Source organism: Triturus cristatus, chromosome 4_1, assembly GCF_964204655.1.
Source record: "Triturus cristatus chromosome 4_1, aTriCri1.1, whole genome shotgun sequence".
Classification (NCBI taxonomy): Eukaryota; Metazoa; Chordata; class Amphibia; order Caudata; family Salamandridae; genus Triturus; species Triturus cristatus.
This window is the reverse complement of record NC_140585.1, coordinates 502,509,803-502,522,349: the sequence shown is the minus strand read 5'-3', so window position 1 is coordinate 502,522,349 and position 12,547 is coordinate 502,509,803. Positions and strand designations below refer to the sequence as shown.

The 12,547-nt window shown below is 39.8% G+C and overlaps 1 protein-coding gene across 11 annotated transcripts in view; it reads left to right on the top strand.

Moving 5' to 3' along the window:
• Positions 1 to 5,428, top strand: part of C2CD5 (C2 calcium dependent domain containing 5) — an 875,314-nt gene extending 869,886 nt beyond the window's left edge. For all 11 annotated transcript variants that reach the window (XM_085652749.1, XM_085652748.1, XM_085652746.1 and 8 more), the window contains one exon: positions 3,556 to 5,428. In XM_085652749.1, the coding sequence (XP_085508875.1) occupies positions 3,556 to 3,684 (129 nt within the window). In that variant the 3' untranslated portion in view covers positions 3,685 to 5,428. The remainder of the gene's footprint in view (positions 1 to 3,555) is intronic.
• Positions 5,429 to 12,547: the final 7,119 nt, after the last annotated feature.

Here is a 12,547-nt window from a genome sequence, read left to right as displayed (position 1 = left end):
TGCATTTACCAATGTTTGTTCCTCATCTGCTTCACTTATCAGTTTCCTGCCTATATTTTCATAAAGCTTTGCCTTCTACTCTTGCCGCATATTTATATGCCATCTCATCACCGGAGAGATTAAGTGATTTGCATAGAATCACAGGATATTGCGCGGCGCCACCGAGACTTGAACCGGGATCCGCAGCACTCGAGTCAGCAGCTCTGGCCGCTGTGACACATCCTCTCCGCTCTCGTGTTATCTGACAGGACGATGATTGATGAAAACAGCTCTTTATTTGTTATGTAGGCAAAACCGATGCATTACCAATGATTGTTCTTTCTGTCTTCAGTTTTCTTTAATTATTGCTGGAAAAATGTTCATACTTTACATAATATCTACCCTCCAACACTTCTCTTGTCAATCCCACTTGTTCTGTAACCACTGTCTCAGTCTAAGTGAACCCTTTAATTGCTTTGTCATTTACTTTTTTCCCCCCCTTCTCTTTAGCCATTCGATTCCATTTGTTTATTGCCTCAAATTGTGCATGTCTAGGCAAGGCCTTTTGTTGTTCATTGTTTGTCTCAGAAAGTCTAGCTTCCTAATGTTAAAAGGAACTTCTAAAGGAAACTGTAAATCTTTATCCGAAGCAGTATAGTCATGCCATTCCGAAATCCAGGTATACGTACATAACCCAATGTCCGTCATTATTTCATTTGCAGGTGTTCCCTCAAGAGGTAATTTCTGACCTTCAGTAAAATATACAATAGAAACCTTAGGCTTTTTCAATACAGCACCCATTAATTTTGTTCAGATCACTCAAAAAAAAAACCACACAAAACAAGCTAGCGAACAACAACCACTCTTAGTGCAGTTCTATCAAAGGTCGACTCTTTTATAAAACATGATACTCAAATGAGAATCATACATCAGCACAAAAGTGATCAAACTTCTAGTTGGACCAGAAATCTGCATCGCATAACTAACTACCTCACATAAAGCATAGCAGTCCATCTCACAAACACTAACTTAAGCAACACATCACAAACACCTCATAATACAACTCACAAAAACATACTGTCATACTTAAACTCCAAATCATTCAGGGACAGCACTGCAAGTCAGGCTTGTTGGCATAATATCAACACTGGGAACTCCACCAGAAAACCAATTATCCCCCAGGGTCAGGCATAAGGGATAAGTGGAAAACTTAAAAGGGGTCTTTTAGAAAAAGGAGGGCACCTTGACGTGTCAAGATTTGTGGGAGCAAACCCATACCCCAAAATTTAGATACCCCCAAAAGCACCCTAGCAGCATAAGAAAGTCTTTGTAAAATCTATCTCACCCACAAAATTACGGGGTATACACATTTCTTGCATAGTAAATTAGAGAAACTGCAGAATCATTGTGATGAGAGCAAAAGTATCATTTACTTAGAAAGTCAGCGCACAAGACTTATACACTTCATTACATTAACAAACAGGCATTATCCAATTTCAGAAAAAGTCATTCAACACCCTCTATGCTAATGTCACCCAAAGAAATTCTAACTAACATGATACATTAAGACAATAAGACTTTCACCCAGTGAATAGACTAGTGACGGCAGCGGAATATCCTTGACAGATGTTGCAAGTCATAGAGAACAGGGAAAGTTAATTGAAAGCAATGTAATCATACCAGTGGAAATAAACTACTACACGTCAGCTTCATTGAGCCCTGCAGAGCCCTTGAGGAGAAGATGTGTGCAGGAGGTGAAACCGGAATGAGTGACAGAGATGGCATCCATCTTGTTTAAAGTGACTTCTATCAGTTCAGTGTGTGTGTGTGTGTGTGCCTGTGTGGAAAAAAGGAAAATGTCAATCTTTGATATCAATGAACAATATAGAAGGCTTGAAAAACAAAATAACAGCAGTTCTTCATCATTTTAGGAAAGATAGAAATTGAGCCACAACATTTTCTAACCTTGCTAACTGAAACTGATTCTAATACCCTCTTTAAAACATACTAACAGCACTTTGGGGGGTTTAATTTAACAATACAGGTTTTGCTTTTGTTCTCCTTGTCTGTAATAAACATAAAACAGCAAGACACCAAGTTTTTTTAACAATTAGTGTGAAGGATGATGGTATAGCCATGTATTATAAGGAATAAAATACCATCTGCCATACAGTTAAAGCATTTTGTAAGTAACCTGGCCTTCAGCCTCATTTCTCTTAATGGTCATGGAATTCTGTAACTTGCAACATCCTTGCAATGTATTGCAGAGGGTACTTTTTTCCTGATATTGATAATATAATGGTGTTTTAAGTATGTAGTGACAGTATAGTTGTATTAGATGTGTCATGTTAGATGTGTAAATGGCATAGTAAATATTGATGATGTGGTGGCTGTAGATTTATAATCCACAGAGTGCACAACTTCAGGCTGAACATGGAATCTACCTGCTACTTTTCATTCAAGTCTCCACAAATCTGAAATATTTCTGTTTGAAATAGTAGTGATAGTTTATGGTAATTTGTATAAAACTGAGCTAAACCCGAGTCATGGTGACATTGTGTTGGTTTAGATTGAAAACAGAGAGAATTGCATTATCATAAAGACGTGAGAGGAAGGCCCATCGCTTGTCGGTAAAATCATTGCTGATGCTTGCTTTTTTGTTAGACCTATCAGTGCCAGGATAGAGAGGAAAATCACATGGGGTCGGGGCGGTGTTGTCCACAAGACTAGATGAGGCAATGTGCCCTTAGTGAAAAGGTTCAAACAGCCTTTCAAAATACAATCAATAATTAAGACTAACTTCAAAAAGGAGTTTAGGATCAGTAATATAGTAAAACCTTAAAGTTTTATTAAAATATTAAAGTGCAATACACAAAGGTGAAAATATAGCAATCTCAATGCATCAGTCAAAAGACCTACAAATCAATGATGGTTCCAGAGTTTAAAGAGATGCAGCATTAAGCAAAATCGGAATAATAGTCCAACTCCAGAATGGTCAGCAAAGCGATCAAGAAATCGGCAACATCCTCCTAGTAGAGACTCAAAAAGGTCTGGCTCACCCACAAATTCAAGGGTTTTTGTAGCAAATTTCACAATAGAAAGCAAAGGAAATTCCACAGGCAGCCAGTGTGAGGTGAGCAAATGTATAAAAACGTCAGCAAATCACAGGTCAACACTACAAAATGTTGTATAATGCTACCGTCCACCGTAACCATAGAACTATCCCCCTAATTGAATAATAATTATGCCCCTTCTGACCTATTGTCATCAGAAGTGTCATAACAAATATGGTTACATTAACAATGAAAAGACTCATGAGTGAATGAAGTCCAGTGTGCAAGCAGGAAGAGCTTTGAAAGTATATAAAAGCTTCCTCTGGAGTTCTTTAGGAACAATGTCATTACAAAACAAACATTAAACGCAAGTGTCACGTATTATTAGGCCAAACGTTTTAGTCAGAAAAAGACTCACAGACAATTAAAAGGATAAGTAACAGCCAGAAGGAAATGCAACTGTGGATTAGGTAAAAGTACTTTCTCTTAATACTAACATCTCCTTAATCTTTTTGCTTTGCAGGCCCAATGTTTAATAAATGTCAGTGGTGATGCAGTGATCTCTTTTCGTGAATCTGAGATAGAAGTGGCACCAACCCAGACCTTGTCAGCTGCATCTCAACCAGCAAGTAATGGAGAAGTTACGACGTAAAGTTCAGCAAGGCCTCCGTCACAGTTTATAACTTTGTTGAAGTTAATATGAAAACGTTGACTCACAATATTTTGTTTTGGTTTAATGATTTCTCCATAGAGAGATGAATGTAACTTAGGGCCTGGTTTAATCTTGGCTTAGAAGGTAGTCCGTTACAAGGACGGAAGTTCCCTCCCCACCAAGACTATAGTCTGCCCACCCGATTTAAATTCAGGCAGACCACAGTTTGATGATGACAGACTACTCTGCCGTAGTCAGACTGCTCCGATGGCTTCACAAAATGAGGGGTGTCGGAAGGTTAGCTTTATGTACGAATGCCTAATTTAGATGAGCGAACTTCAGCAGTGTTTTAGTGCCCATCACCACAAGGGAAAATATGGCATTAAGAGGCACTGAAAAGTGCACAATGCCCCCTCACCATTGAAGGAAATTCCCATGGCGAGGGGAATTGTTTTTTTTTTTTAAAAGAAAATCCTGTGTTGGAATGGATTTTTGAAAATAAACAAAATAAATGTAACTTTGACATGGGGCTTTGTCATGTTTGACAGAGAATTCCTTCAAAGTTACAATGCATTAGCAAGAACCATTGTGACAGAGGTTCCTGTTAATGTCAGGGTGACTGATTCGTTTTCTTTGACCTGGCAGAGGACGGGCCATATGCAAAAAATTAGATCAGGCCTGTAGTTCTGAGAATACCAAGCCTGTAACACATGGAAAAACATGCTATTGTTTACATTCACCTGTAAGAAGTCAAGTGTGAATGTTTGTCAAGTAGCCATTCATAAAGATTAGCTTTTGACACACCTGAACCATTTTTTCTGAAACGGAGGTGAACGCAATGAGGATCTTATAGAACGGGTGTTGTAAACAGTACAACTGCAAATCCACATACAACAATTGTTTAAGGGATAGCACTTTCGAGGACTTTGTGGGCAACTTATGCATGCTTATTTTAATTTTTATTAGAAAAACTGGAATACAATTGGAAAGATAGTCAACTTTCTATATAGGAATATAGACCATTATAAATTAACATTGTTTATTTGTAAATGAAAATGCTTATGATCATGCACTGAGGGAATATACATTTTCTGTAACTGTTTATGAATGTTTAAGGGGAAGCCAAAGTGACCTGCACTCCATATGAACTGGTTTTATATTCCATATATCTCAGAAAACTGAGGATTGTACATGTTGTACCATATTTATTGATTAGCTTTTTGACAGGCTTCCCTGTATTATCGTATGCTTGCAAGCATTCTTCAGTGTTCCTACTGTTTAAAACTAGTTTTATCTGATAATATTTATTTAAACATGGTATTCAGCATTGTATAACAAAGAATTATATGCATTCAAATGGGCCATGTCATATTCATGTAAACTCCCTGACTGATGTGGAAAGACTAATAGAAAATATTATTTTAAAGAAACTATTTTTGTAAATAATATATAGTCCTTTACAAAGAACTTAAACTTAGGTAGCATCAGTACCTTAAAAATAAACTTCACAAATCCAAAACAGACTATAATCAAAAGATGTATTTTTGGTTGTAAAACTTCGAGAATTTTGGCTTCTCTTTTTTAATCCAATTTGATTCTCTATAGAATGTGAATGTTAATGCACTTGTATGCATCAGAGAAGCACTGAAATTATTTGTCCTTTTGCCACAAATGACCCATTTATTGTGTATACACATCATTGTCAAATGTATCATTGTACAGTAAAGTTTAAATTTAAAAATGATTATTTGTTACAGATCCTTTCTTTAAAATGATTGGTATTTTCTTTTATCATTCAAACGTTTGTATTGATTTCAAGAAAAGAAGACAGTAGCTTGTAGTTGTATAAAGTATCAACCCTGATGTTTAATGTATCACAATTGTGTTTGGCACTAGTGAATAAGAATGCATGTATATACACATACATATGGATCAACTATACTTGTACAAGTGGCTTGTCTTTAGAATTATGGATTTATCATTGAACCTTAGAAAAACAATTATAAGTGATTTAAATATTATACAACTGGCCCCTCCTACCTTAGTGCATCATGGCAAGACCTAGTTGGAGGGATGTTTTGCCTATAGAAGAGGATATAAAAATACAAAATAGTAATTTAAGAAAGTTTAAGAGTTGAGAAAGAGGACACTTGTATGAATATCAAAGGTGAGCTATGGATCTCCATTAAAAGCAAGGGAAATTGTTCAAAATGTTTAAAAAACAAATGCTGTTGATGGTGGTTGGTTCTTCTGAAGGTAGGTGCTCAGTTAATTCCATGTGTTTCTATCATGAGTAATGAGCATTGATTGGTGAAAGAATATATTATCTGCACTGCACCGGAAACCTAAATATTCCTACCAAATGTCATTATTTAATGGCTTGATTAGCTTCCATTCGGTGAGGATGGTTTTAGTTCGCAGAATTGTGAGTATATCTAATAGCATTACATTTGATTTATCAAGCCCAGTAAGTACATTCTTGCTTGAATGCCTATACATGCAGTAAGCAGGTCATGGGACATGCTCATGTCAAATTTTTTATTAATGAATTTATTGATTTCTGGACGGAGTTCGCTTTAGAGGCTTGTTGGTTCCAACAAGTATTTGTTGGAAGAATGCCTAAGTGTTGGACTCTGCCTACTCTGCAGGTTTGCCCCTCCCCCCCCCCCCCGAAACTTTTTGCCTGCACGCCTCCTAATTTTTGCTGAGTTCGTTTTTGTTCGCTTTAGGACTATGTGCGCTTTACTACTGCTAACAGGTGCTAAAGTTCTTGTGCTCACTCCCTTAAACACGTGTAATTAGCTAATAACTGATTGGCATATTTAATTTACTTATTTCCCTAGTAAAGTGGTATACCATATGCCTAGAGCTGGTAAATTAAATGCTAGTAATGGGCTTGGAGCATTTATTGTGCCACCCACTTAAGTAGCCCTTTATAGCATATCTCAGGCCTGCCGCTGCAGCCTGTTAGCAGTGGTAAACTGCCAATTTGACTGGCAAGTTAACCCCTTCACCAATGCTCAAACTCCCTTTTTATTCCATATGTCACCCCTCTGTTAGGCCCTAAAAACCCACAGTGCAGGCTGCCTTTTGAATTAAAAAGATGGACATACACTTTTAACCCCTTCGCTGCTAGGCATTTCCCCCCCTGTGCTAAGCCTTTTTTGGCTATTTGGGGTAGTTTGCGCTTAGGCCCTGGTAACATTTTGACCACATAAGGTATCCACGCCAACTTTGCGTCCCTTTTTTCCAACATCATGGGGATTTTAAAGGCACCCAGGGTTTGTTGATTCCCCTGCAGGAGACACAGAAATTAGGCAAACTACAGCTACATTTTTTTTGGGGGGGCGGGGGGGGGAGAAAGGGAAAAAAGTGCTGCAGAAGAAAGCGTCTGTACCCATACTAGCATGTGAATAATAGGACATTTTTCAAAGAGACATATTTTTTACACATTGTCTTACATTAGGAAGGCAGAAATGCATCTGATGTCAATAGGTAATAACAGTTGCTCTATAATGCTGTGTTCTGCTAAGTATCCCGATAGCAATGGTACCTCACTTGTGTGGGAAGGCCTAGAGCCCGCGACAGTCTTCCAATAAAAATAGTACCTCAATTGTGTGAGCAGACTTAGTGCCCACAACAGGAAATGGCGCAAAACGCAACGTGGACAAAAATGGTACCTCGCTCATGTGGGTGGGTCAAGTACACGCGACAGGCAAGGGCCCAAAACGTATTGACATCAAAATTACCTATCACAAAACGACCTGGTTTGCAAGGGGGGCACCAGGGTTTTTAGCCCCGGGCTCAGCGGCCATCTAGGGAAACGTTCCAAACCCACACATTTCTGAAAACTAGACACCCTGGGGAGTCCAGTGAAGTATGGCTTATGTGGATCCCCCAACGTTTCCCTACCCAGAATCCCCTGAAAACCTCAAATTTAGCTGAAAACAAAATCACATTTTCCTCACTTTTCTGTGTGGGAAAGTTATGGGATCACCGGGCTGACACAAATTTCCTACCACCTAGCGTTCCCCCAGGTCTCCCGATAAAAATGATACCTCACTTGTGTTGGTAGGCATAGTGGCTGCAACAGGAAATGGCCTAAATCATACTGTGGTGACTTCAAAATTACCCTTCATAAAACTACCTGGGGCTCGCGGCCATCTAGGGAAAACTACCAACCCCACACATTTCTCAAAACTAGACTCCCTGGGGAGCCAAATTAGGTATGGCTTGCGTGGATCCCCTAACGTTTTCCCACACAGAATTGCCTGCAAAGCTCAAAATTAGCTGAACAAAATCACTTTTCCCACACTTTTTGTGTGGAATCACCACGCCAGCACAAATGTCCTACCACTTAGCGTTCACCTAAGTCTCTTGAGTAAAATGATACCTTACTTGTGTGGGTGGGCCAAGTGCCTGCGACATTGAGGGTATAGCACCGAAAACTCTAAGCGCTATATATATATATATATATTTTTTATAAGTTTTTATGCGACTCTGCGTTGGACACTCACAAAAGTGAGGTATCATTTTTATCGGAAGACCAAAGGGAACACTGGGTGGTAGGACATATTTGCCAGCGCGGTGATCCCACACAAAAATGTAGGGAAAATGTGATTTATTTTTAGCTAATTTTGAGGTTTGCAGGGGATTCTTGGTAGGAAAACATTACGGGGATCCATGCAAGCCATACCTTCCTGAACTCTCCGGGTGTCTAGTTTTCAGAAATGTCTGCGTTTGCTAGGTTTCCCCCTGATGGCCGCCGAGCATGGCACCAACAACGCAGTCCCAGGGTCGGCAGCCATCTAGGGAAACCTACCAAACCCACACATTTCTGGAAACTAGACACCCGCGGAGTCCAGGGAGGTATGGCTTCCATGTACTCCCCAATGTTTTCTACCCAAAATCCCCTGCAAATTTTGCTGAAAAAAACAAATGTTTCTAAATTTTTGGTGTGGGAAATTTGTAGGATCACTGGGCTGACATAATTTTCCCTCCACCCAACGTTCACCCAGGTCTTGCAATAAACATGGTACCTCACTCGTGTGGGTGAGTCAAGTCCCCTCAACAGGCAAGGGCCCTAAACGCATTATGGAGACTTCAAAATTAACTCTCATAAAACGACCTGCTTTTGCAGGGGGTGGGGGTCACCTGGGTTTTTGGCCCCTGGCTCAGAGGCCATCTAGGGAAGCCTACCAAACCCTCACATTTCTGAAAACTAGATACCCTGGGGAGTCCAGTGAGGTATGGGTTGCGTGGATCCCTCAACGTTTCCCTACCAAAAATCCCCTGCAAACCACAAATTTAGCTGAAAAAATCACTTTTTTTAGCACACTTGAGCTGCTTATTTTTAAGTAGGCTTACTTGATGTTTACTTTATTTTTCATTAAGCTTAATTGAAGCTTAATCCTTGCTGGTTTTTCCTGCTGCTACTGCTGCCCCTGCAGCCCCTCCCCCACTCACACTATAGAAATCAAAAACCCTTTAAGGGGTTCACTGATGCACCTGGTCCTTAAACCAACAAAGAAGAGATTGGTACGGAAGTTGGAATAGTAAAACACAAGTTTATTAACCTCACATGAGGGAGACTGACCTCACATGAGGGAGACTGACCTCACATGAGGGAGACTGCGTCAATACGGTACCCTCAGGCCACTGTAATGAGACAGTCTAAGGAGTACAGAGAACATGGGTCTTATATATACATTTGTTGCATAGTCAGCATGAGACCAAGGGGAGGTACTGGCACATACAAGAATAGTTATTGACTAATATGGGTATACAATAATTGCTTGCTCAACAAAGTGGGAGGGGAGATATTTCTCCATACATCAGTAAAAACAGCCTGACAGTTATACACTAAGAGCAGGTGCATTCTGGCAGCTACAGGTCTTTCTGAGCATGTGCAAGACTCTGGCTCAGTGCTGAAGGAGTTAACTATATCACATGACACAAGCAGACTACAAGGGCAGTCAACAGTGAAGAGGGAGCAAGCACATGGCGAGCACATGGCTAACTAAAATGGCTGCCACAAACAAAATGGCTTCAGCTGATGCTAACAGCCATTGCAGCTACTTTCGACAGATGGCCGTTTTAGCATTAGCTGAAGACATCCGCTATGATCTAGAAGGAATATAAGAAATATTTCGGACATTAATTCTCATAAATTAATATCTTGATCCATTGCTAGGTGGGTATTTACATTCTAAACATTGTTAAGCGGGCATATATAAGGTATAGCCAGGAGCACAAAGGGAACAGAGCATTGGGTCATAATGAACACACAGATAGCAGGAGAAAATAATGGCTATTATTACAAACAGAACTATCAATATTTTCCATCCCCAAGCAGAAGTCAAATCCCAAAACCATCCAGTCCAATTCTATATTTTAGGGCTCCTATGTATTTTTAATAGACCTTTCCAATGTTCTTTTCATGAGGGCTAGAGTACCAATTAAAACGCTCAGGAAGAGGGCAAAGAAGAATTTATCAACTGTTCAACAAAACGTTTCTCTTGCAGAATAAACATTCCTAATGCAAATATTAAAGCAATTAGACATATTGTCACGAAAACAATCTTCACTTCAGGGGACCACACGGGTCCATGGGAATTAGGACAAGGAGCCGCAAAGGGCTGCGCCTCCTCAAAAAAGGGACGACCAAACAGGTACATTACTAACAAAAAGTCCTTGGGGGAATTGAAGCCGCTGTACAACCAGTCAGAGGGGAGTCTTCTCCCTGTGTCCGTCTGAGCCTCACAGGCAGGCTCCTATTGTTTATCCAACGGTGGAGCTGCACAACTTGCAACTCAAGAAAACAATCACGGCCCAATTTTAAGGGAAAAGTTTCTTCTCTCAGGATAGGGCAATCACCCTCCGGGGCAAATGCCCTCAACGATCCTGTCCAGTGTCTCAGGCAGTGTACCAGTTTTCTTCACTTTAATCTAACAGGCACCAAAGGCACAGCACCTGTACCCTGAACTCAAGTCCTTCCCTAACTCCTGTGTTGCTCTGCTGACGCACTACTCTTTTGTTAGGGCCACAGATTGTACCCAGTATGCCCAGGTATCTCTTCATCAACAAACAGAGGTGCAGACTTGCATTCACTTGGAGACTAGGACTCAAAGGCTTGATGTTGGGATATCTGAAGCAACCCTTGTTTCAAAGGGGGTCACCTCAAGCAAAAGCCTCCTTGCCGTCCTTGTCGGTCTGTGACTCTCTCAGCTGGGCATCAAAAACTGCATTCACAATTTCTCCATTCTGATTTGTGACCCCGTCTTTCGCCCAAGACAGTGGCTGGGGTACACACTTCATGACCCAGTGCTTCCGGCCTTCTACCTTCACTGAGGTACTATTTGCCAGCAATGCCTGTGCTGGTTCCCTTTACCCTGGCTTCAAGCTGGACTGGTGCTGACTCCCCAGACTGGATCTGATGTCCGGGCCCCTCTGGCAATGGTTGTAAGGCAGCGAATATCTATTGGTGGACAGAACAATAAATCTTTAGACAAGGCATACAAAAAATCTATCAACAGAGAGGATAGTCTCAGAATACTTTCTTAGTCTAATGGGGATATTAGCAAGGCACCCAAGAACCATTTAATCTATCTGAGAGTAAAAAACACCCTGGACCTATTAGCGAGTATAAAAGAAACTTTTTGATGAACTGACCAGAGTAAAACGTTACACTATTTGAAGCAGCCAAGTAAGTCTGTTTTTATATACTAAATTCTGAGGGAAAAAAGAAAAACAATACAGACATAGTCTAAATCCTTACATTTGTGTATTCCTATATTATTCATCTGAATAACCCCAAGAAAGGGAAGTTTTAGAACAAGCATTCTTTTGTGCTTCTTGTCTTAACAAGCTTGTGTTTCATAAGGCATAACCTTTCACTACTTGTACAGGACTGCAGACACTTCTAAAATTATTTTTCTTACGTAAAAACACCTACATTGTACGCTTAGGACTATGCTCTCATGTTATAGGTGCAGCGGGAAAATCTAAAACTGCTATTTTAACATGGATTCTTATTACATAAATAACTAAAAAAAAACTTCAACATAGTGGGTACATACATTTCTCCAGCAGAACATGTTGTAACAAACAAACTCCTATAAAACAATATTTTCCTTCAACAATGTTTGCTGAGGATCACATGTGCATCTTTCCTGACATTATGAACCTCGTGCATTCTACTTTTCACGATCTGGACTATGCAACATAATATTCAAAGAAAAAAAAACATTCACCAGCTCTAATAAGGGCTGTCAGCTTATTTACACAGATTAACTAATAAGAGACTAGCAATGCCCTTACACAACTGTATATAGCATGAGAATAGCATATAGTCCCCCTTAAAGGTCAAATAAGGTAATAGCAACCTAGACTACTCATCCTTTCATAATTTCATCAGACAGGATGGGCAGTAACATGACGTATTTATTTATTCATTTTATTAATGCTAACATTAATTTTAAAAGTTTTATTGAATAGCCAATTAAAGGTCTCATGGCCATTCCTAGACAGCTTAGACAGGCGCAAAAGAGAGTGAGAAAAAGAGAGAGAAAACAAATTTGCTTACCCTTAATTTGCCCAGGAGCTAACCTCCTTTCCCCCATTTCGACAGTAGGAAACCTATACAGGTGACCTTCTGTCGAAAGACTTATAGGAGGTAAATAGCTAGGGGAATCCATATCAAGCAGGCCATATCCAATATATTGAACTGTACCACTTTATACATTTTGGTATACAAAGTGTTGGAAATGGCCCTTTTTGCAGGGTTATCCCCAAACTTTTTTTTCTTCTTCCCCCTTTATTTTTCCTTACCTATTGTTGTTGGCAATAGGACTCTGGGCACTTT